The sequence below is a fragment of the Rhineura floridana genome, chromosome 9 (genome assembly GCF_030035675.1).
Source record: "Rhineura floridana isolate rRhiFlo1 chromosome 9, rRhiFlo1.hap2, whole genome shotgun sequence".
NCBI lineage: Eukaryota > Metazoa > Chordata > Lepidosauria > Squamata > Rhineuridae > Rhineura > Rhineura floridana.
In genome coordinates this window covers 88,933,300-88,958,781 of record NC_084488.1, presented here as the reverse complement: position 1 = coordinate 88,958,781, position 25,482 = coordinate 88,933,300, and the positions used below count along the sequence as shown (strand labels likewise).

Genomic DNA, 25,482 nt, shown 5'->3' with positions numbered 1-25,482 from the left:
CCAATGCTAGAATGTCTGTATTATCAACAACTGATTTGTGAATTACCATTGCGGAGTATGTAATTATCACTATCTATGTTTCTCTGCTTTTCATTTCCTTCTGACCTCATTGTGACTCAGGATAAGCTTCTTGCATCTGATAAAGTGCACTGTAGTCCACAAAAGCTTATGCCATAATTTTGCCAGTCTTTTAAGAGCTACAAGACACTTCGTTTTTTTCGCTGTAGCATACGAATACTGCTACTCCTCTGGAAAATATTTCCAGAATCATCTAAATGTACAGTAAGTTTTTATAGAATAGGAAAGAAAGTTCTGTTCGGTTTTATAAACTGAGGAAGAATTCATGGAAACCTCACAGAAACCTTTTAATGTTTATGAAGTTTGCATTCAGAGATAAAATTTTTATCTCCAAAATGACTCCAAAGTATTCAGATATTTAATGCATATTTAAGAACTCTGAAGTCTTTTTTTTAGATTAAAATAGAATACTATATATTATGAGGTGGACTTTTTTCTTCAATTGTCAGAAATTTCTTAAAAGTAGAATCAGTATGTATAGTGGTTAGTTTGTTGGACTAGGACTAAAGAGGCCCAGGTTCAAATCCTTATTCAGACATGAAGCTTCACTGTGTGGCCTTGGGCCAGTTTCTGTATCCCAGCCTCACCCATCTTATTTTGTGGACAAGTGTTTGTGTGGGTGGGTACAAGAGAGGATGGGGGGAGAGCTAGATATGCTACCTTGAACTACTTGGAGGAAAAGTGATATAAAGTAATTAAAAGTATCTGTTGTCTGTTAACAATTTATTTTTGGTTTTCCACTTAGAAATTTCAACTGAAGAAGAGAGAGAGATTGGTGATAAGAAAGATACCTCTCTCTCAAAATCCAAAAGGAAACATAAGAAGAAACATAAGGAGAGACACAAGATGGGAGAAGAGGTCATTCCACTGAGAGTCCTTTCAAAGTATGTTAAAAATTCAGGATTCACGTTGAGTCTTTCTGTATTGACAGTAAAATACTGGTGAAGGTATGGTTGCTGCTTTCCTGACCAGGAAGCTGCTGTTTTTGAGATCGGCAAATCTATACTATTTCCCAAATTTGACTTGGTCTTTAAAGGAACTATAGTTTTGTGTTCTAGGTACTAACTACCCATAATCACATGAGAAACATGATCACCTAATTTTAACCTGTCAACAGTGCTGCTTATGCGGTGTTTAGAAGTGTTGCTACTGTGCTTATATTAGTCATGTTGTCACACTGAAACACACAATAACAGCCAGTTAAATCAAAACCTCTGCTGATGCAATTTATTTTCCCTATTATATTCCCTATGAAAGTTATTGATGTTTGCACTGTATTGTGGATAGATGAAATGGCTTGTTCTCTTCAAAAAGCAAGCTCTTTCACATTTTAAAACAAGGTTATTGAGCTTTTTCTTTAGCCTTTTTTCTGTGTGTGTATGAGTGCTGATTGGGAACCACTCAGCAGCTGCAGCTTTAAAGAGATGTTCTTGTCCACCCACCCACTTATCCTTATACAGGATAGTTGATAAATATTTACACCTAGAGCAGTAGGTAAATTTTACTAAGTTGAAAAACAGGTGTAATCTGTTTGTTCTTATGCAACAAGAATATTTCCATCAATACTAGGATGGTAGTGGTTAGTTATTTAAATAACATAGCACTATCAACGCACATGTCTCTTATAGAGTAACATGAGGGACCCACCCGATACTTTGTTAACAGTCTAAATTGTTAGATTGTTAGAATAGTAGTAAAGGAAGAGAGAGAGCAGGGGAAGGAAGATGGTACAGTAATGAGAAATCAATATGAGCAAAGGACTGAGCCTAAAACAAAAATTAGCTGGCCATTACTTAAAAGTTTGTTTCTACTATATAGACATCTTAAAATAAATGTGAGACAGTGAAAGATGTTTGAGAAGCTAATTTATGAGGAAGTGTGTCCTAATGGTTTCCATGGGTTTAGTGATATAGTTCCTGTAATAAGCATACTTGATGGAAAATTTGAGTGCTTTCTGGATCCTGCAACAGCTTTGTATGCTTCTAATAGTTATGGCTGGGTTGTGATCCTAACTTCACAGTTTTTTAATTTCACTAAATAGTTTTATGAAGCAGATTTAAAGCAGTGATTCTTACACATATTGCAAATGTATATTGCTTATACATTGAATTTTCAAAACTGAAAATATAGGAAAGTGAAGTCTCTGTCGAAAGGATTCTTATTGTCAGTTTATTTTTTGTAGTTACATACATGTAATAGGAGCAATTATGACATCATATGCATTAATACCAAAAGCTTTGTAACTTACTATAATATTCCACAAGTTCGAGAAGGCAACTGTCCAAATAGTCATTATCTGCATGGCTTGTAGTCCATCACCATTGCTAAAGTGCAATTCCAGATGTCACATAACAGAGTTGCATATCAGCAACGGTAAAGAGTTACAGCAAAGTGCACATCTCATAGAGAAGGAAAATGACGAAAAATAAAAAAGCTGTGTTGGGTCCCTGTGTCTTATCATCACTAGGAGAAAAAACATTATTTCCTGGATTTATAAATGAGCATGTAGGATTCAGCATTACTAAAACATAGAAGCACTTACTTTCAAAACAGCCAGCAAGTACCTCCATGTTAAACTAGAGAAGATCCTCAGAATGATGCTTGAACTTTTAAATTCTATTTGAAGAAGCTCTGCATGCAATAAATGTAGCTACACATTTCTGGATCTTTTGCTGCTAAATAATTCCTTCAGTGTTGAGCAGTTGATTAAAATAGGATATGCCATCACTAAAATATGAAAGCACTTTTTTAAAGAAACAAAACAAGTACTTCCACATTAAAGTAGTGGGTAGTCCCTTATCCTGAGATAAGAACTTTTTCCTGTGAAAGACAAAGTCAGATATAACTCACTGGTTTTTAAAACTCACATGGCTTCTCATGCAGTTTTATTATTAAAATGTATTCATAAAAAGTTTCCTGCTGTAGTGCTCAAGAGCATTGTTCAATCTGAAACACAAAATAAGTTATAAAATTGTCAATTATAAAAACTATATAAAAATCCAAAGCAGTTTGTTTGAAATTCAAAGTGTTTTTAGCATATTGACTGAAAAGTTGTCAAATGTGTGACTTTTTGAACAAGCAAAAGCTTAAAACACAAGTACAGAATTCTATTTAGAACCTTCCCCACCTTTGATCACATATTGTGCGGTTTATAGGGCTGTTTAAAGCTGTAGTCCTAACTGCATTTGCTTGAAAATTCAACCCACTGAAACAAATGAGATTTGCTTCCAAGTAAGTGTACATGGGTTTGGGATGTTGATAATAAAAAAATGCATTGTTGCACTGTTTAGAAAGTTTAGTAAAACATGGTTTACCACCACTGAAACATTGAAGTGCTTACTTTCAATATGTGGACGACTCCATATAAAAGTAGCAATGTTCCTTTTCATAATCACACACTTCACTTTTCTGTTTACAATTGCTGCAGTAAATGTAGCAAAACATGCTTTTCTACAGTAGGGAACACCTAGAAACAGGATACGTTAGGGAAAATTTGCTTTACCTGCCCAATTTCAAATTTCTGTGCACCTTGCTGGAACACTGATCAGAATGTAATGATGCTGCAGTCAAGTAAGAATACCTTTGGTAGTGGTTATTTCCATGATGTTGAACTGAACAATACAAGAACATTGAGGTTACAAACAACTCACAGGGGAATTAGGAATGAGTTTAGGACTCACCTCTGCCAAAACATGGAAGCACTTACTTTTTTTTGTACACACAGAAAGCACCTCCATGTTAAAGTAGAAGGGTTCCATATAAAGCAACACATTTCAGTATCAGATTCCTGTGTCTGCAGGTATATTACTTACTGTGTTGCTATCTAGAAACATAGAAATACTTGAGAAAAAACATTTTTCATTTTGTTGACTTACCTTTCTCATTCCGCTTGGTGTTCTTTTCCTGTTCAGCTTCCTTGGGCTTCTATTTATACCATACCTTACCAAAGGGTAACACTGGCTTTTTATCTAAACAGTAATTAGGAAGTTCTTTTGTAATTTAATGTCATCACTCTGAGAATATATGTTCCTGGGTGGGATGGAATCTTTTTTCTTCCTCTCTCCCACATCCTACCCTCCTGAGTTGTTTTTTTTAAGTACACAGTTGCCATCATCAACAGTTAAAACTATTATCTCAACATACCATCTTTTAAAAAATAAAATAAAGTCCTGTATCTGATTATTTGGTAGCTCAGATTAGGTTAACAATGAATCATTCTCACAATTGCACTATCCCCATTGTGTTTCTATCAGCAAAGCTCCAGCTGTTTGCAGAAACATCTCCATGTTAAATGAATGTAAATATATAATTTGGTTCCATGCTGGGCTTTCACCTCTAGTGCATTTGAACAGTAAGAATGTTCCTGTCTCCATAGATTTGGTAAAGTTTTAACTAGTTTTTCAGGCTTTAAAAAAAAAAAAACCAGCAGAGGCAGGCTGACCGGTATTTCTGGTTTTCTTTTATATTTTTATGTTAATCTTTTTGATAAACTGATGTCCTTTAATATAAAAATGTACAAAGTAAGAGTGCACATTTAGGATTTTTTTAGTTAATGCATAACTAAACTTAATCCTGAGTATGTACTGTTGCTTAAGAACCTAATATTAGGCCAAGGTCTATCTAGTCCAGCATTCATTGCAAGACATCTATGAATCAATAGCTAAGTAATGTACTGGAAATTGATAATTGGATCATGGTCTGTCTTCTGGCCATGACTAATTTATTTAGTAAATGCTTAACTCTTAAGATCATAAGAGCCCTGCTGGATCAAACCAAAGGCCCATCTAGTCCAGCAACCTGTTCCCACCGTGGCCAGCCAGATGCCTATGGAAAGGCCACAAACTACTGGCCATGGTGGCTATGTTCTACCTTCACCATCAGAGGCGGTATGTATCTGAATATCAGTTGCTTAGAATCATAAGTGGAGAGAAGGTCATTGCATTTATGACCTGTTGTGAGCACCCTTTAGATATCTGGTTCACTGTGAGACCAGGATGCTGAACTAGGTGGGCCAATATGACTCTTCTTACATTTTTTGCTTTACACATTTTCTAGAATCTCATATACTAACCAGTTGTATAAACTTTTGAATAGTTTTTTCTGTTCTTATTTGAACTGCATATTGAGCAAAATAGGTAGCTGATATCTGTTGTTATGCCACCTTGGGAGTATCAGCTTTAATACAGAACTCTACAGTCTAATTATGTGTTCTGTATATCTTTAAGATGTTTGTCTACCATAAGAAGTTGATCCAATTACAGATGTCCCTAAATCTGTTTTAAGTCTCATCTTCCTGAACCCAGCATGACAACAGCTGTCCCAATATTGTAAGACAAAATATGAACCTTGGACCCATATATAGAAGGAAAGATCTGGTTATTTTTTACTTTTTAAAATCTTTTTGCAGATTGATTTATTTCTGATTGTTTTAATTAGATTTCTTTATATAGTGTTGAGATTGCACATATTGACCTTTCTCAATTCTAATCTCTAGAAATGAATGGATGCTGCTGAAGCAAGAGTACTTGACACTGCAGAAAGCCAGCATGTCCTCTTTGAAAAAAGCAATGGCCCAGATAAAAACTATGACTGTTGGAGAAATGGAAACAGATGTCTGTATGCCGAATGAACCTCCAACAAAAAATGGCAAATGTAAAGAGTATTGTGAGATTCTTCTTGTGTTTATCTTTAGTAGAAGAAATTACATGCTAATTGTAGTTTAGGGATTTGAAAATTGAGAAGTTTCCAATTTTTCCTGGGAGCAGAAAAGTGATTAAGAGGCAAATATTTTCAGTTCGTGAAATTTTCTGTACTTCATATAATGTGAAATTAATTTACTTTAATCAGTGTCACAGACTTACATATATGTATAGTAGAACTTCTAAAATATTATGGAAACTGAAAATAACCAAGTATCCAGCATCCAGGATCACCTTTTAGGTTTTAGAAGCAAAAGGTTGCATATAAATACATGAATCTTCTGGCATTATGTTTTTTTCATGTCATCTAGCCATGTTAGCTAGGGTTTTGTCCAACAAGCTATTAAAGACAGAGTCCACTGTTATTCCTAGTCAGTGTATATGCACTGAAATGAACAGAAATAGAAATGAATTAATTTTAATGGATCTGCTCTGAGTAGGACCAGTATTGCATACAACCCAGAGTTCTGATAATATTCCTAATTGGTTCTGTTGAAGAAATTGAAGTATTCGATATTGTCTGCAATTATCTAAAATATTTGAGAAATGAGTAAAAGTTGTGCTATGCTTCCATGTAATAACCCATTTCAGTACTAACTTAATGAATAGTTTCATAGTTCATTTATACACTGGCCACTGATTTTGAAGAGTCAAATCTGTCTAAATTCACTTAGCATTGAAAAGGATTGCGAAAAATGTTTTGCAAAATGAATGAACTTCATTAATTAAACTATGATCATTGTTCATGTTTGCAAAACATAACAAGAGTGTAAACTCCACGGGAACACTGTGTTAAGATTGTGAATATGTTTCGTTCCAGAAGTTGTTTGGTTGTGTATGTGCTGCTAATTGAAATTAAAGATGTTGTTGATATACTACTAGTTCTTATAACTTAAACCTGCAGGATGTTCACCTGCCATGTTGAGGTGTGTTTTGCTGCCACCAATGGTAAACTATACATGTCAAACTGCTAAGAGAAATTTATGTTTCTCTAAAATCCACAGTTGGGCAATACTTTTTTAGGTCCAACCAAAATATCACAAAAAGAGCTTTTAAGATTTTCTGAAACTTTTCATCCAGCTAAATGTTACACAAAGCAGGGGTAAGGATGATGAAAAATACCAAATAAATACAAAAAATGGACTGTTTTAGCCATGAGTTTTGTTTAGACTTATTTTCAAGACTGAAACTGCCAACTTCATTAGTGTCTGCTAGGTGCTGCAGGTATCAAATTATACCTAGGATAGATAAATAAGCAATAGCTGATCCCCATTTTTTAAAAATATAAAACCTGGCTGTTTCCCAGATTATTTCACCTTTTTTCCCTTATGGACTAACATGGCTGTTTTTGCTTCTTATATATGTATTCCTAGAAATATTATACCCAGTACAAGAAATGCTAAGAAGCTTACTTGTGTTATTTTGAATTTGTCCAATGGTAACTGTTACAAGTGAAATTTTGTCTAACACTCTCTTCCTTTTCAAATTAACAGCTGCCCAGGATGGTTCAGCTCCTGCTGAGAAGGCTCTCACAATGGGGCCCCGGTTTGAGGGAGGAGTAATAGTGAAGATCATTAGTGCTGAGCCTTTGCCAGGCAGGAAGCACATCAAGGTAATATCTCTGTAGCCTCAGGGTAACTGCTGCAAGTTTCTTTGAAATCTTTTGAACATAGAATAGCCTTTCAAAACTGCACCTTAACTTAGTGGTAGAGCATCTGCCTTGCATACAGAAGGCCCTAGGATCAATTGCCAGCATGTCCAGGTAGAACTGAAAGAGACCACTGTCTGAAAGCCCGGAGAGACCAGGGTCAGTATAGACCTGGGAGTGTAGACCAAGGTAGCCAGTGTTGTGTCCTTCAGATGTTGCTGGGATACAGCTCCCATCATTCCCGACCATTGGCCATGCTGGCAATGGCTGATTGGGAGTTGGAATCCAGCTCATCTGGAAGGTACCCAGTTGACTACCTCTGATGTAGACATTACTGAGCTAGATGTACCAGTGGTTTGACTCAATATAAGGCAGCTTGCTATGTTCCTAATTCTGATTGCCAGCTAGGTATGCACATGCCTTGAATAAAAGATTTCAAAGAATTTGAATTCAGGAAAGAGCTTCTCTGTAAAAGTTAATTGTTTGTATTGGTATAACTTCCCTACCTGCTTCCAGAAGTGAATAGTTTTTTATTCGTCCAGTGAGGCTGTCACCAGACTGAAGAAATGAAAATGCTTAAACTCAGGGGATAAATCCTGTTAAATAAAAAGTCAGTAAATAAACTTAGTTTTTAAAGAGATGCAAAGAGGTACAATGTAACAAATGTTATTATTTAAAGTAAAAGATTAAATATTATAAATTAGGAATGCATATAATCTCCCTGAGCTAGAGACATGAGTATGTTGTAATGGTAGCCAAAATTCTTGTGCATCATGGGTTGCTGCCATAACTTGGTGGGAGAATAGACCCAATATGCAGAATTTGCATGCACAAGTGAAACACATTGCTGGAATGAAGTCCAGTAAGTTATTATGGACTCTCCGTTTGATTGTATGCTTCTAATGGCATACTTCAGACCCTGAAAAATATATAGCTTGTATAGCTTCTTTCGTTGAACAGTATCTACCTATTATTGTTTTTGGTGTGACACCTTCTGTCAAACTAAGCTATGATGATGGAAGAATTTGAAAATTTGGGGCTAACTTAGAACTGTTTACATCAAAAAGGAAGTATGTTTCTATAAAATGATAAATGAATTTAATTTACTAATGAAAATAATGTCATAAACATAAAATAATCCAGTAGAATTAGTGCTTTACTCTTGCAGACTATATTTTTGGAGGACTGTTTGGTCCAAATAGCTTAAAGTGTGGCTTAAGGTGAATGCGTGTGTCACTCCTCCTCTGCTCCTTCCTTCAATATGCCAGGGAGAAAACAAACCAAAGGCTGCTTTTGCTTTGTGTATAAACTAGTGCTTGTGGCTTGTTTTACAACTCATCTTTTGTTTGGGGGGAGCAAACCATGACTGCTGTTTAAGCCTCTGGTTTGTTTCCTCTTCTGCATGTTGAAGGTAGAAACAAGGAAAGGGAGTGAAGCACACACAAACCACAACATAATTTAAACTATGGTTTAAACTGACATGCAAACCAGGCCTTCATGTTGTATGCTCAGTAGTATCCTAATTCGACCCCTTTAAATTTAGACTTTGACCTTAAGCATACTTCTTATAAACTTAACATATAATGAACTTAAGAATCTTGGGAGTGGTATTTGTTATAGTCTAACAAAGATAGCGAGAGCCAGTGTGGCATAGTGGTTAGAGTGTTGGACTACAACCTGGGAGACCAGGGTTCAAATCCCCACTCAGCCATGAAGCTCACTGGGTGACCTTGGGCCAGTCACTGCCTCTCAGCCTCAGAGGAAGGCAATGGTAAACCCCCTCTGAATACCGCTTACTGTGAAAACCCTATTCATAGGGTTGCCATAAGTCAGGATTGACTTAAAGGCAGTCCATTTCCATTTTCAACATAGATAGCTAATGTTGAATAACATTAAATTGACCTATGGAAGTCCCTGGTTCAAATCATTCCTCAGCTATGAACTCATTAGATAGTTTTAGGGCAACTGCTGTCTCTCTGTCTCAGCCCCCTACCTTCCAGTCTGCAATATGAGAATACTGACCTACATGGTTGTAAGGATTGAAAGATTATGTATGTGAATAATTCAAAGCACTATATAAATGCTAAGTATTGTGATGATTGAATTATTTGTATGAGAATCATATATATTTATTTATTTATTATGTGATTTATATCCGCCCTTCCTCCCAGTAGGAGCCCAGTGCTGCAATATCATATAATGATAGCACTGATGTATGTCTTGGTCCTCTGAGGGAGATATTACTCTAATATAATCATGTTGCCATGTTACTTCAGGTTTATCATCTTAGCTGTTTACAAGGCAACCTTGACCTTGGCAACTAAATATTGAATGTCTGTCTGAGACTGCTCATGATAGCAGTGTGATCAGAGCTGGAGACATAAACTAGATAAAATGTTACTTTTATTGCACCAGCTTCTGTTGATGAATTACAGCATGCTTTTGAGGTTCAGCACTTCAAACTAGGGTATACAGAGTATAAAGTCTGGACTGGTAGCAGATGTTTGAGCTTTTTTTTAAAGGCATTTTCTTAATATCTAGCATGACTATAGAACTTAATGTTGACTTGTAAAGAGATCAGTGTTTGTATATTAAATTTAGTAGTTGCCCATCAGTGAATATTCTTTGGGTGGGAACAATATCAAAATACAAGATATAGTAATCAAAAGCAATAAATAATAAGACAGCGACCATCAATTTGAAAGAGACAAAAAAGATTTTTAAAATATTTTAAAACATGCTAAAACAATAGTTAAAAGCATGGGAGGATGGGAAACTATTTGCCCCATGCCAAAAAAAATTATGTAGTTGCTACGGAGTTTTTGGAAAGAGGAAACTTAGGGTGAAATACCTCTTCTGTCACGAAGCTGACTTCGTGGGTGGCTTAAGACAAATTTTGCAGCCTAGCCTGTCTCACTGGATGGTTAACAGTTGGTCTAAGCTCTTTGGAGGAAAAATAAGATCCAATAAATATAATTAAATTTGAATTGCAAAATGCCTCAAAATACATTTGTAGACTGAGAGTTATAATGAAGTATACAAAAACTAAAACGGAGTAAAAAACATAAAATAAAGCTGCAAACACTGAAAACATACGCAACAATAAATCTGAGTCTTCAAGGTTCCTCAGGGCACTGTGTGTATGAGAAAGGAAAACCTCTATATTTGCCACATTTCTCTCTCTCCTTCCACTGACTATATTTTTCCAAAATCCAGATTTTGTGGCACTTGCTTGACATATTTTTCTGTTTCACCATTGTGTGATTAGGTCTACACGCTCCCCGGGCATGGCTCATGAATGTACTCCCAGAGAAGTATGTTAGGAAAGATGTTTCTGTGTAGTATCAGAATGAGTTATATGACCGCCACCAATCATAGGTGACAGCAGTTAATAATAAAGATGTTCTTCACACAGAAGTAATTCTTCTGTTTCTAAGAATGTATTTCCTTACCACTGTGGTATACGGGCCCTGTAAAGACATAGAAATGCTCCCCAATTTGGCAAATAAATAAAAGTACTGTTTGTAATTACTCTGATGTGTTGTGTTGCTCGTTTTTGTCACAGGATACATTAGCAATACTAGCTAATGTTGCTTATGTTGACCTTCTTGAAGGAGACACAGAGTGTCATGTGCGGCTTCAAACTCCTGAAGATGCACAAATGTTATTAAAATCACATAAAGAACTACAGGCTAAACACAATTGGAAACTTGAGATCCTTTCAGGTGAGATTTATTGTTGAAGTTAATGTGCATTCATTTGGTATGCAAATGTTCCATTAGTCTTATGAACATTTCCAGATTTGTTGAAATTACTTGTGTCCTGATTCTTCCCAGCCCCCCACAACATCTTTCTACTGTAGCTAGGGCTGTGCAGTGCTTTTGTTCCTGTATTCCTGGCTGGATGAGGAACCAGGTGTTCCTTCCCTCTCCTCTAAAGGCTCATTAAGGCTACTCATTACATCACAGGTAGTAGTAACTCTCCTTTTCATGCAATCTCAGCTCCTAGATGGTCTTTTTCACCCTTTCAGCTGGCACAATAACTGAGGCCACTGGGTTTTAAACAATATGATCAATCATAATTAGGACATGCATTCCCTCATTCTGTAACCTTCTCTGCCCATTCAGATTATAAGGAATGACTGTATATTATAAGAAGTAAATGTCTTGAGATTCAGATGCTTATATCTTTTTTCCTTTGTAAATTTTAACAATATTTTAAAATTCTCATTCACATGCTTCCTCTACTCAGATGAATATACAACAGGGATGGGGAACCTCCACCCCATGGCTCAACTTTGGCCTGCTAGGCTGCTCCCTGGCAAACCATGCCCACCTGCCCCACATCTGACATATGTGACATCAGGTGGGAGCTACTACTAGGGTGGTTTCAGAGGAACAACCAGGAGCTTAAAGTGAGCTACCAGTTGTTTCTTTGCTGGAGCAAGGTGCGCTCGTCTCTCCCTACAGCTGATGGGCAGGGGGACCATGCCTTGATCCAGGATCACAAAGGGGTTGTAGTGAAGCCCCTGCTAAAATGGAGGGAAAAAATCTCTTTAGCAGGGGTTTCAATGCAAACCCCTTTTGTGATCTTGGGAGCATGCCTTCAAAGAGGCTCATTGTCTGACATTGTGATCTCAAGCAATTGACAGGTGGACAGCCCTGCCTGCCTGTCAGATTTAGTCCCCTAAGGGTAGGGAAGATACAGAACAGGACAGCTGAGAAAAAAGGTTTCCCACCACTTATATACAGGTAGTACGTATACTGAGAGATCCTGTCTTAATTTGAATATGTGTCCTCTCTGATCTTATCCAAATGCCAGTTGCTGAAAATCACAAATGGGGAAAGTGCTATTGCACTACAACCTTGATTACGGACTTCCATAGGCATCTGTGAGAATAGGATGTTGGATTAGATGGGCCTTTGGCTTGATCAAGCAGGACTCTTATAATGATCTTATCCTGTAATACAGAACTTGCCAGAAAGCGGGGACACAAAATGACAGATTTCAAAGCGCTCCAAAAGGACCTCTCCAAATTGAATGAATAGATAGTAAAATGGCAGATGTAATTCAATGTAAACAAGTGTAAAGTACTACTAGCCATGATGGGTATGCTCTGCTTCCAAATACCAGTTACTGAAAACCGCAGGAGTGGAGAATGCACTTGGGTCCTGCTTGTGGGTTTTTTCATGGGCAACTGGCCACTATGAGAACTAGATGGGCATTGCCCTGATCCAGCAGACAAAATACTGTCTTCCATATACAGTATAGACATAACACACTGTTACAATATGCTTGTATTAAGGTGATCATGAACAACGATATTGGCAAAAAATTTTGGTGGACCGACAAGCTAAACTCAATCAACCAAGAGAAAAAAAGCGGGGTACAGAAAAGGTAAGGTAAACACTTCAGAACTCCTTGGATTTTGTGGGCAGGAGTCTTAACTCAGTGATCAAGCACATGTTTTATATAGATAAGGTTCCACATTGAATCCTTTTTAACTGGAGATGAGACTATGTGATCTTTGAGAGGCAGTCTGTATGGACAGAACTGGGCTAGATGAACTACTGGTTTGGCTCAATATAAGGCAGCTTCATTATGTTCAAGGGAAAGACTGTAGCTCACTGGTAGAGTACATCCTTAGCATGTATAAGGACTTTAAGGGCTCAAGTTAAATCTCCAGTTAAAAGACTTTTGGAAGGTCGTGAGATAAGCATTATAAAAGATATTATGTAAATGCCTTAAACTAAAATAAAAACAATAAAGGTACTGGGCAACAGTTGCCACTTGGAATAGACAATGCTGAACTAAGTTGACCATTGATCTGACTTGGAATAAGGAAGCTGCATACAGTAACATGATTTCTGTTCATTTTCATCTGCAACAAAGACAGGTGGCATGGAAAGGTTTACTTGTTCTAGACACCAGAAGACTATATCAGATCAAGTTATCCTGGTAGCAGTATTTTCTTATCCATACATGCCCTCAAGATAGCTCTTCTATTTCTGGACTTGGATATTAAATGAATAAAACTCTTTTAATGAGCTTCCATTAGTTCAGAGACTCCCAAATGCTGGAGATAGGGTGGAGAAGCTTTTATTAATGTATTGCCAGAACTTGCAAAACATGATGAGTATTAAATGTTGAAGAGTGACCCGAATCAAGAAATAAGTTTCAAAAAAGATAAAATTCTAATGAGGATGATCCTTACTGATTTTTTTAACCATGTCTTTCTTTAACAAATTGGTTTGTATCTTAACTAATGTATTTTACTCTTGAGAGAGTAGTTTGCAGAACAATTTTCTACTAAGAATATTCAGTACATTTCAAAGGGATTTTGCCGCCCTGGGCTCCTACTGGGAGGAAGGGATATACATTTAAAAAATAAATAAATAAGTTTAAGACTATATACATTATGTCATAGAGCCCAATTACCTGAATTTTATTGTCTCTATTGCTTTAACTGATTTGAATATATGCAGCTAAAATCCTCCAGGCAATGAAACCTGTTGGCACTCCTCTTGTAGTGTTAATTATCCTACAATTTTTGCATAACTATTAACCACTTGCATGTTAGTTTACATGACTTTACATCAACAATTATTTTCTTCCTGAACGCTGTGGATAGATAGGGTTTTTTTTTTTTTTTTCAATAATTTTTATTCAGATTTTCATAAAACATACAAGACAAAATCATAAAACATTCAAAGACAAAAAACAAAATCAAAAATAGTTAAACAAAAAGAAAAAAAGAAAAAAAAAACAAAAATAAAAAATAAAGAGTAAAATATTGACTTCCCATTTGTCAAAGATCAAATCAGTTATAAGTCTATAATATATAACAATCCTGTCTCTTAAGTCATATTATAAAATCACTTTCCTCCAGTAGTTATCTTACTTAATCATCAAATCTCATAAACATTACTTTATTCTTTCCACAAAAAGTCAAAGAGAGGTTTCAATTCTTTAAGAAATATATCTATCATTTTTTTTTTCCAGATAAGCATATCGATTAATCCATCTCATTACTAATTATGATAATCTTATTGTCATAACCATAGTCAAAATAAACATTTCAATTAATCCATCACATCAGAATCTGTTAGGTTCAATAATTTCAGTAGCCATTGTTCTATTATCTCTATTAGTTCCATTTTCCATCTTCCATCTTCAGTAGTCTTGTTAAGTCCAGTAATTTCAATATCCAATCTTCCATTATCAGTATTCCATAATAATCTTGCTGTCAAAGCCATAGTCATATAGTAAGAGTCTGATGGGAATTACCTCTATCCCAAATATTTTCTTGCCATCCATTCTGAATAGGTTGCTGAAATACTGCTGTAAAATCATATCTCTGTTCTTTTTTTCAAAATACACTGGGTCATCTCTTAAAAGTTTTTCCATTGTCACATGGCTGCAGTTAATTCCATAGATTTTCTCTATATTGGGCTCCATCACATCATTCCAGTCCAGAAGATTATCCATGCCATTGATAACTTTATCTCTAGAATCTTCATTCATTTCTTCAGAGATAACATTGAGTTCCAAACAATAGATTTTATTTCTAAAGTCCATAGACTCCAAATCTTGTTCCTGTTCCACGTTGGTTCCAATCTCCGGGATCTCCTCTCTCACAGGGACCCCTATTCCAGTCTCCAGGGTCTCCTCTCTCACAGGGACCCCTGTTCCAATCTCCGGGGTCTCCTCTCTCACAGGGACCCCTTCCAGGGTCACCTCTCTCACAGGGACCCTTATATCTTTAATCTCCTGCTTCATTTTACTCAATTCAATTTTCGTTATCTCAATCTCATCCATTATTTTCTGAAACATAGTTATTTCCAGATTTTCAGCCACTTTCTTAATTGCCATTTTAAAAGAAAAATATAGGAAAACCACTTCTTATTTCAGCAACAATTGGGTTAATACTCCAAACTTGGTGACATCACAGTATAAACAGAGCAGACAGCCTTATCTCTCCAATAGTTAAGTAAACAAAATGCAGTTCCCAGGATCGAAACAATTAATGGCAATCGTCAAGAAACAGATTCGTCAAAATAAAATAGACCAAAAAGAGAGTAGTCTCAAAACAGTATAATATTTTTCAAAATAAAAATCTGGAATAGAAATCCCTCTTCTGTGTATATCTTTAGAATGCAAATCCAGGACAGCTTTTTGCAACAAAAACAGAGATAAGCTATTAATTAGTGCGTAGCAGAGAGAAGTTATGGCTCCCCAGTGAGATGTCAAAAACTGATCAATCTGGCAAATCTCTTTTAAACAGCAACAATTTAAGTCAAGTAAAAGAAAAATATAGAAAGAAGGGTGCTTGCCTGTTAGTGCGTTCTCTCTTAGAAGATAAGATGAACGTTCGCTTTAACAGATAGAGCTTGCTGTTGAAAATCCGTCCCACCTTCGTCGGCTGGACCTCGTCCCATAAATTAATGAGATCTGGTCGTCCCAACAAAAATAGGCTTTGAGGTTAATCTCTTCGTTTCTCCCTACCCGGGAGAAGTTTAATCAGTCAAAAAAAAAAGAAAAAACTGACTGATATATCTGAATAAGCTTCTTTTGAGGCAGGAGCCCGTCTCAAAAGCAGGCACAGGCTAAGTCACCCTTCCCGGAAGTGGATAGATAGGGTTTTCAAGAACTCCAATACTGGATGTGCCCCAGGAAAATGGAGGCTTTGTTTCTGTCTTCTACATTTTGTATGGAAGAGAAGGAGTGTTTTGCCTGCCTCCAGATACTATGCCCCTCATTTCAGTACAAGTGCAAGCTTGCCAGTGAAAATATAAAATGGAGTTGCAATAATTTGAGACTACTGAACAGTTTCCAATGAAATCTTATTACTTATTTAAAAACAGAGTTTGTTGTAAGTTTCAGGAAAATATTGAAAGCAACAGTAAAAACTTCATGCATCCCTCTGAAACTAAAAATCTCTCAATAACTTTAATACAAAATAGAAATGAATTTTTCAGAACTCTCTTTCTGTAAGCAAAATAAGTGTCCAAAGCATCCATGTGTCCCAGTAGGCAATACTGTGAATAGTGAACAAGATACAAAGAAAAGGAAATACATAACCTAACCTCAAGAGTTAGACTAAGGCACAAAATTGTGCATGGGTAAAAATATATGTGAATTACTACTAATATATATATATATAATATAATTCAACTTTAATCTTTACAACATACATAAGAAATATAAAGTTTCTAAAATGCAATCATTATGAACACATATTTTTATACATATTTTAGTAGTAATTCACATACATTGTTATTCATACACAATTCTATACTGTGAATAGTCTCAACCTTCTGATGTGTTCTGCCAGAATCCTTGAGAGTTCCTCATGCAAAGAACTTATTCCTAATGCAGACTAACTGAGACAAGGTAGCCTTCTCAAAACAAACTTGCAGGTAACAGTAGCAACAGCTAGGCTGCCATTTCCTTATTGCCCTCTTCTGTCAATGTACACCTCTAGGACCCATCAGTTTCAGTGATTCTAAAGATTCATTTAAGCATCAACAAACCTGACATTTATCAATAATGCTGATTTTGGAGAAAGAGAAGGTTTTTAGTCATGCCATGTCTAGGTTCAGTTTTATGTTTGTGGAGTTTGTTTTTCTACTGAGATTATTAATTCTGTAGCTTATCCTGGGATCTACAGTGTTGAACCAGAACTGGAAAGACCTGGTTTGAAATCCAAATCAGCCATGGTGCTCATTAGGAGTTCTTGGTTGAGTCAGTCACTACCTTCCTGCCTCAAAGGGTTTCTATGAGGATAAAATGGGGAAGACCCATTTATACCACCCAGAGTTCTTTGGAGGAATGGTTGGAATAAAAATATAAGTGAATAAAACATTTATTTGAAAGTTAAGTCCCATTGTGGGCTTACACCCAAGTAAGTGTGTGTAGGTTTGCCTCCTTAGTTATAGAAGCTGTGATCAATAGATTCTCTAGCAATGAAATTGTTTGCACCCACTGCATTTAACAGCCTGGACAATTTTCCTATTTAATTTATTTAATGGTACCATCCAAAGCAGCGTAAAACATTTTAAAATAACCACAATGGGTGAACAACAAGCTATTAATAAATAAACCTGTAAAAACAAAGTAAAACAGACTAAAAAGTATCTTCTAGACAGTAAAGCACTCCCATGCCTAGAAAATTAATGTAAAATATATATTAAATGAAATAATAAAAAGTTAATATAAAAATATTTTCAGAACCTTCTGAAACCCCTGCAGCATATTAACAAGATGCAGAGATGAAAGGAGATAATTTTATGGGACCCCCATGGAGAAAGCCTATTCCTCATGGCCACCCATCTCACCAGTTTTTCCTAGCATCATACCTTCTTCTGTTTCAATTGGCTTCAATCAGATGTTTTTAAAATGCATGCCTTTGTTTTAAAGGTGTGCTGTAGGATTTAAAACATCCAAATTAACATCATTCACCAAAGTATTAAAAAGAAAAGGGAAATACCTTAAGGATTCAGAATTAATGGCCGAATACCCCACTGTGCCTTAGTATTAGAGAAATTCCTTGTTAATTAGGTGTTACAATTCTGAAGAGGAACAATGGGCATGATCCTGACATGGATAAGTCCTTTTCCTATCAACAGTTTAAATCTCTCTCACTGAAATCAAGGGAACTTAAAAGTTCTTAACTTTTGTTGGAGCTTTTCCAGTATCAGCAGGGTTCTCAGTTTGTTTTATGAAGGTTTCAGTTGTAAATGTTGGTTTGATTGTTAATCTTCATCTTCTCCTACACATGATGAATTAAGATGACAAGAAGGTGTAATTAGAAAATGTTTCTTGTACTTTTTTTCTACAGCTAATTGCAAAAGCTGAGAAAATGAGACTAGCAAAGACACAAGAGATGAGCAAGCATGTCCGTTTCTCTGAAGATGAGTAAATATGTCTAATTTAACTGTGTGAAATGCCATTTAGAAGAGAAATTAAACTCTTCTTAAGAAATTATCTCTTTTTGTAATATTATGGAACGCAAATAAGAGCATTATGAATTCTTGTCAATAAAGTAAATTGAATTGTTACTTGGGTCTGTTTTAGACAAGTGTATTAAGCAAGCTCTTGGTATGTATTTGTCACCTTTTTTTGTATATTGCATTTTGTAAACTTAAGGTATAAGGATGAACCAAATAAAAGCCTAAATCTTCACAACTAATTTGTATCTGTTGTGGAAGTATAGGGGGAGGGTCCTAACATTTCTTCTTAAGGAATGGTAAAAATGAGACCTCTTTCAAACTTGGGAAATTTTTATTCTATCCTAAAAGTTCTATTCTATCCTTTTTAATAGCAAGTTTGCCTAGGAAGAATGCTAAAGGAGAACTCAAGTTGCAAGTGAAATGAGACTTCACAGATTTACAAAAATAGAACTGCACTTCAGTGCCAGACAGGGCTTCTTTACCTTCCATCTTTTGCTCTTGTGGTAACATCTCTGTACAGCATTTTTGGTGACTTAATCATTTATGTAAGCCTATATACACATTTGCTAGCATAGCAGGTACTGTTATCAGACCCAGGTTTACCTGGAGATTAATAATCCACAGTCAGAGGCAGTATGTTTCTGAATACCAGTTGCTGGAAACGGTGGGGGCGGGGGGAGAAGAGTGTTCTTGTACTCAGATCCTACTTTCAGGCTTCCCATGGGCATCTGGTTGGCCCCTATGAGAACAGGATACTAGACTAAATGAGCCACTGGTCTGATCCAACATTAGTATTATGTTCTTAATACTTTTCCTTTTACAGTTCAGAAGAGTAGAGCAGGAATCGAGACATGGAGCTGGCTAGTGAGCCAGATAGTTAGTTATCTCTTCCACCCTTCACGAATCAACTTTTGACAGGTGGTCAGAACTGCACACCTATCAGTTGCCTGACCTCACAATGTGAGGTGACTTCCCCCCCTGCAGTTAGCACTTTCAAAGGAGCTTCTTGCTTGAGCTACTTTCAGCATGCTGTCTTGCATTACACTTTGCATAAACCTTTGCAGATACTGCCAGTGAGCTAATGGGGATGCCTTGCAAACCTCCTTTCAGCTGTGCTATATTTTTATCTGCTACCACCTGATGTCCTATATGATGTCAGGCGTAGGGCAGGTGGGCATGGTTAGGCTGGAATGCCTCAGGGACCAAATGGGGAGGATTGGTGGGTCTAAGTAGACCTGCGGGACAGAGGTTCCCCATCCCTGCAATAGAGGATATCAAAATGAAATGGCAAAAAGAAAATAAAAGTCTGTGCTACTTTAGTTAAGCTGTAAAGCATTAAGATGATTATCGGAGGTGTGGGGTTGCTAATTTAGTGCCTTTGCTAGATTGAGCTGATGAATGTGAGAATCTTCCCTGAGAGGTATCTTCCCTAAGAAGCATCATGTAAAATTCTGGAACTTATATCAATAATCTATTGGCTGTTGAAGCTGCATTGAATAAGCAAAGGTTTCTGTAGTTAAGTTTGGGAGATATAGCAGTTTATGTTTTCTGCATTACATGCATGGTCATTCAAGTGTCTTTCTAGTTTTCTGAATAAACTAGTTTTCTGAATAAACATGAAGTATTCAGGTTTTTATACCTGAACCTTACTGAACCTTACTGTTTGTAGAAATACATCTGTAGCTGTTATTTCTTTTGGTTGAGAATATTAAAAGAAGCCTGTTGGATCAGACTAAAAACCCATCTAGTCCAGCATTGTTTTCTTAGTGGTCAGCCAAATGCCTATGAGAAATCTACAAGCAAGACATGAGTACAACAGTGCGCTCCCCACTTGTATTACCCAGCAACTAGTGTTCAGGGACATACCACCTCCAATACTGGAGGGTAGTATACATCCCCCATTACTAGCACCTTTATCCTCCATGAATTTGCCTAACTCCCTTTTAAAACTGTCCAAGTTGGTGCCAACAATATATCCTATAGCAGCAAATTCCACAATAATATTCCACTTCATTGCATGACCTCACACTTTACCATTATGAAAGGGGGGGAAATATCTACTATCTCCACACTGTGCATAGCTTTATACACCTCTACCATGCCATTCCTTACTTGCCCTTTTTCCAAACTGAAAAGCTCCAAATGTAACCTTTCTTCATTGGAGAGTTGTTCTAGCCTTTTGATTGTTTTGCCCTTTTCTGAACCTTTTCCGGGTTTACAATATTGTGTTTGTGTGGTGGCAACCAGAATTGTCCATAGTGCTCCAAGTGTGGTCTGCACCATAGATAATGCCATTACGATACTGTTTAAGAAAAACTCTCCCATGCATCATAACAGTTAATACTACTTAGTCATGTAAATAACAGCAACAGGATTTGATGCTGCTATATTATACCAAAAAGCATTACAAATGGTCAGGCATACAGAATGGAAGTAGTTTTCATGTATCCATATCGGTCCAGAAAATGAAATATAAAACTGTTCCTAGGTGTAAAAAAAAAGTGTTTGGTTTTTGCTGGTGAAAAGGCACCCTACCGGAAGGGCTAATCTTTTTGTCACTTATGTTCATATTCATTAACAGTATCAGGATGGCAATTATATAAGCAGCTCATATGTACTGCAAGTTCAAGCTATTGGCTATTATCATTTTCTCTTTCTTTCTGGAGAACTCGACTGTCCTAAATGCACATGTTGCAGACCTAACAACAGATGTGTCCTTCATTTCACTCTAAGAAAAAAAGATTATGAGTGAAATAAGTGTCCTGAATTGCAGCAGTGCCAAGTCTTGCAGTGATGCCTCCTTTAGGGTTAGCAGGCAAGTTAAGATGTTCTCATTCTGTTTTTGATGAGCTCACAAACCTACAGGAAGAAATGATGAATGCCATTTAAAAAGCAAAGGTGGCTATTTACCAAAATCATGCTTGCTTTAATTGGCAATTTCCAAGTAAATACCAGCTGCCTGAACTATGTATCTTATAAAGAGCTCACACTAAAGAACAGTCAGACGTTAGTGTAATTGCACTAGTGTAATGTAATTTCAGTATATTCATGATAGTGATAGTAACCTAATGCTGCAATCCTAAAGTTGTCAGTAGGGGCAAAATTTGAAGGTGTACAACTCCCTGCCAGGCTTGAGCCAGTGGGGCAGAAGTGAGGGTGGAAGAATGATCTTCCATAATTTTTGGTTTTTTTTAATGTTTTTCTTCTTGGAAAGGATGGGAAGAAAAGTAAAGAAAGATTTAGACATGCTCCTAAGTGTGTCTAATTTTCTGCCCACTTTGGGAGCATGTCAGGGGACCAGGACAGCTTTGGATTCTTCAGATCCAAGTTGCTTCCTGATTCTCCCCCCACATGCTATGCCCAATGGACTTTGAGCAAAGGTATTGGAGCCTTTGTCATCAGGGAGAGAGATGTCACATTGATGCTCTGCCTCTGACTGAGGAAAAAGCTATCCAATTTATCGTATACCTCTTTGGATGCTCTACTAGTGGCCATAGGATTGCACGTTAGATTTTGTTTTAACTCTTTTATATTAAATTTTATTTGCTGGATTCTATGATCTGTGGATTAATTCATCTTCTATCAGGCTGCTTAAGACTTCTTTTTTCCAGACCCAAAGCACCCTTACTTTAGACTTGTGAGAGCCAGCCTCCTATAACTTAGCATTGCAAATGAAAACAATTTCTTTGTCTCTTTGCAGTCTTAGAACACTTCATTAGCTCTTTTCTTGCTTCTACTTTTAAGTGTAAATAGGAACATAGGAAACACAGCAAGTAGGCCTCATCATCTCTCTGGTTTTGCTCAAAAGCACTTATTACGCTTTTGCAAATTGCTGGTGGTGCTCAGGCACTGAAATGTAATAAATTAATAATAAATAAATGTTCTAATTCTCAAAGTCGCCATTACATTACATAACTGGAAGAAGAGAAAGACTCCAAAAGGTAAGATAATATAGTTTTCTAGGGAGGAATAGGTCTTACAGCCCAATTCTTTGCATGCTTACTCAGAACCAAGCCCCGTTCAGTTCAATGGTACTTATTCACAGGTAGGTGTATAAGATTGTATCCTTTGTCAAGGAAGGAACTGTAACAGTATCAGGTGTGTAAGAAAAGTATATTTAAGTCCCAACTAATTTCAAGCACCAGTCTAACTGAAGAGAAGAAATCCTTCACAAAATGTCTTATCAGCACCCAAAACTTTCCATCAAACTACCCAAATTCCTAGATATATAACACTTATCTATGCCTTAAAAAAGATATGCTTTTCTGAAATAAACTATTATTTGCAGATTTAGAAAGTGTTGCACAACCAAAAGAAGTGTACAATAAAACAAAAATGCAAAAGGTTACAAACTCAGTAAACTAAAAGTAATAAAGCCATGTCTACAATTTTACAATTATTATTCCTTAAAATGACTGGATCACACTTCAAAAAAAAGTCTTCAATTTTTTTTTAATTATACACTTCTTTAAAATAACTCTTAATAGCTCAAACATACTACAGAAACACATAACATTCATTTCTCATTACATTTTTTAAAAAATTGTTTCCAAAAATGCTTTTGATTTTTACCTAAGTATCTTTGCCTACACAGCTGGTACTTGTTGCAATTATTTCTTGTAAATCCCCACCCCCAGCTGTTGGCTCTCTTTTGTTTTTTCCTTTGTTAGTCAAGAGTTGCTAATGTACTATACAAGAAATGGAATTCAGCACAGACATGTAGGAGTCGTGTTGCCAAGGTGCCTGGCCATTTAAAGGGTTCTGGAAAGCCACCTTTTGTTTTTAGGTGGCACACATTGCCAAATCTATTTCCTTATCCAGGCCACTGTTAACTGCTAAATACTGTTTTGTTTTATTTTTACTCAGATTTGATGTGAATGTGGGTAGAAGCTGCACCAGAAATAGAGGAACCGGGTGGGCACTAAACAGAGATTCTACAGGGGATACTCTCAAAAGTTTTATAATTTAGCATGCTTTCATAATACACATCTAGAAATGCTGCCAAATCCCTATTCCAGATGACAGTCTTGAAAAACAGAAATGAATTGTAAAGTTTATGGTCCACATTACAACACTGCTATATAGATATTTGGCCCACATCCAGCCCATCATGGGTGTTAGACCAGTGCTTGGAGACGGTGATAGGTTGAATGTGGACCAATAAATTATTTTATTTATTATTCAATGTATGTTCCACCCTTCCTCCCAGTAGGAGCCCAGGGTGGAAAACAAAAACACTCTAAAACATGTTAAAAACAGACTTTAAAAGATACTAAAACATGCTTTAAAAAATTAAAACAAAATTCTTAGAAACATCTTAAAAAGCAATTCCACCACAGATGCAGACTGTGCTAAGGCTGAATCCTGAAAAGACAGAGGTGTTGTGTGTCTTGAGTGCTCAAGTCTGGGAGGTGGAGAGATGGCTTGTCCTGGACAGGATTGCACTCCCCCGGAAGGATCAGGTTCATAACTTGGGGGTGCTCTTGGATTCAACCTTGTCACTGGAGGATCCGGTGGCCTCAGTACCTAGGAGTATCTTTTTCCAGCTACAGCTAGTTCGCCAGCTATGGCCTGTTTTGGAGAGAGATGACTTGGCCACTGTACTCCATGCTCTGGGATCTTCCAGACTGGATTATTACAATGCATTCTGTGTGGGGCTGCCCTTAAAGACAACTTAGAAACTTCAGCTCAAAATGCCAGATTCCATTTGGATTTCGTAGAACCCTTGTTTTAAAACAGCTGGATCAGTTGCCAATTCATTTCCAGGCCCAAATTTAAGGTGCTCGTGCTAGTACAGGAATGAGCCACATTTCCTTCTGGGCAACCTTCTAAGAGCCATATGCCAGTGGTGGATAGGGCCAGAGGCAAAGTGGGTGGAGCAATTAATGTAAATATTGCCTTTGTAAAGTAGGCTAGCTTCTACACACACCTACACCCTCTCTATCCTCCATCCAGACAAGCCTCTCCCGATATGAACCTGCCCGTACACTACATCGAAGGCCCTCCTCCGAGTTCCGATTCATAGAGAGGCTCGGAGGATGGTAACAAGAACTAGGGCCTTCTCAGTGGTGGCCCTCGAACTGTGGAATAGTATCCCCGAAGAAGTGCGCTTGGCGCCGACATTGCTATCCTTTCGGCGCCAAGTCAAAACCTTCCTATTTTGTCAGACATTTTAGCTTTTCTTAAACATGTTTTAATTGGTTTTAGATTGTGGATTTGCATTTATATTTTTTGTATTGTTCTGTGTGATTCTATTGTATTTATTGTAATGGTTGTACACCGCCCAGAGAGCTATGCTAGTGGGGCGGTATAAAAATTCAATAAATAAATAAAATAATAAATAAAGCAAGAGGCCTTAGTTCAAGGACACATTTCAGCTAGGGAAAAGCACTCAGGTGGTGAAGCAGGGCAAGTGTGGAATGTGGCTTGGGGAAAGTTCAGAGGGTTAAACTGAGGTTCCCCATGCCTGCACTAGTGTTGTAAAGCCCTACACAACTTAGGCCCAAAATGCTTGAAAGACCACCTCCTTCCTTACAGACCCTCTCAGGTGTTGAGACTGCCAAAGGGGCCCTCTTGGTAGTTCCATTGTTCCCAAATGTTTTTTGGGGGGCAGGAGAGGGCATTATTTGCGGAAGCCCCTGAGTTATGGAATTCCCTCCCCGCAGAGGTGCATTTGGCACCTTCATTATAAAGCTTCAGTATGCTGAAGACACACCTATTCCCCCTGGCCTTTGATACTTCAGATACAGGACCCTCTGTAGTTGTGGATGTAATTTATTATAAGTTGATTTTAATATTATATTTTATATTGTTGTGATCCATCTTGGGACTTTCTGGTGAAGTGTGGGTATTAAGTTTGATGATGATAATGGAGGAAATGAATGGTAAGTATACAGTTAGTGTTGTTAGAAATGGGATCTTACTGCACCAGATCTGTACAATGGGGACACAGGTGAAGAGGGGCCTTATTGGTTGCTCTTTTTTTATAAGTGGGTACATTTATTTTTATTAAGAGTGCACTACAGAAATCCAGCCTGAATGTCTTGCAGAAGTGCTGTGAAATGTTCTTGGTCAGGTTTCCGTGTTGTAGGTTTCTCTCCAGTGG

At 37.0% G+C, this 25,482-nt stretch overlaps 1 protein-coding gene across 8 annotated transcripts in view; it reads left to right on the top strand.

The window, feature by feature from the left end:
• Window positions 1–18,612, top strand: part of LARP7 (La ribonucleoprotein 7, transcriptional regulator) — a 35,377-nt gene extending 16,765 nt beyond the window's left edge. For 7 of the 8 annotated variants that reach the window (XM_061585360.1, XM_061585356.1, XM_061585358.1 and 4 more), the window contains 6 exons: window positions 824–962; window positions 5,573–5,742; window positions 7,271–7,389; window positions 10,991–11,150; window positions 12,731–12,822; window positions 18,266–18,612. In XM_061585360.1, the coding sequence (XP_061441344.1) occupies window positions 824–962; window positions 5,573–5,742; window positions 7,271–7,389; window positions 10,991–11,150; window positions 12,731–12,822; window positions 18,266–18,346 (761 nt within the window). In that variant the 3' untranslated portion in view covers window positions 18,347–18,612. The remainder of the gene's footprint in view (window positions 1–823; window positions 963–5,572; window positions 5,743–7,270; window positions 7,390–10,990; window positions 11,151–12,730; window positions 12,823–18,265) is intronic. The other variant, XM_061585354.1, reaches the window with a different exon arrangement.
• Window positions 18,613–25,482: the final 6,870 nt, after the last annotated feature.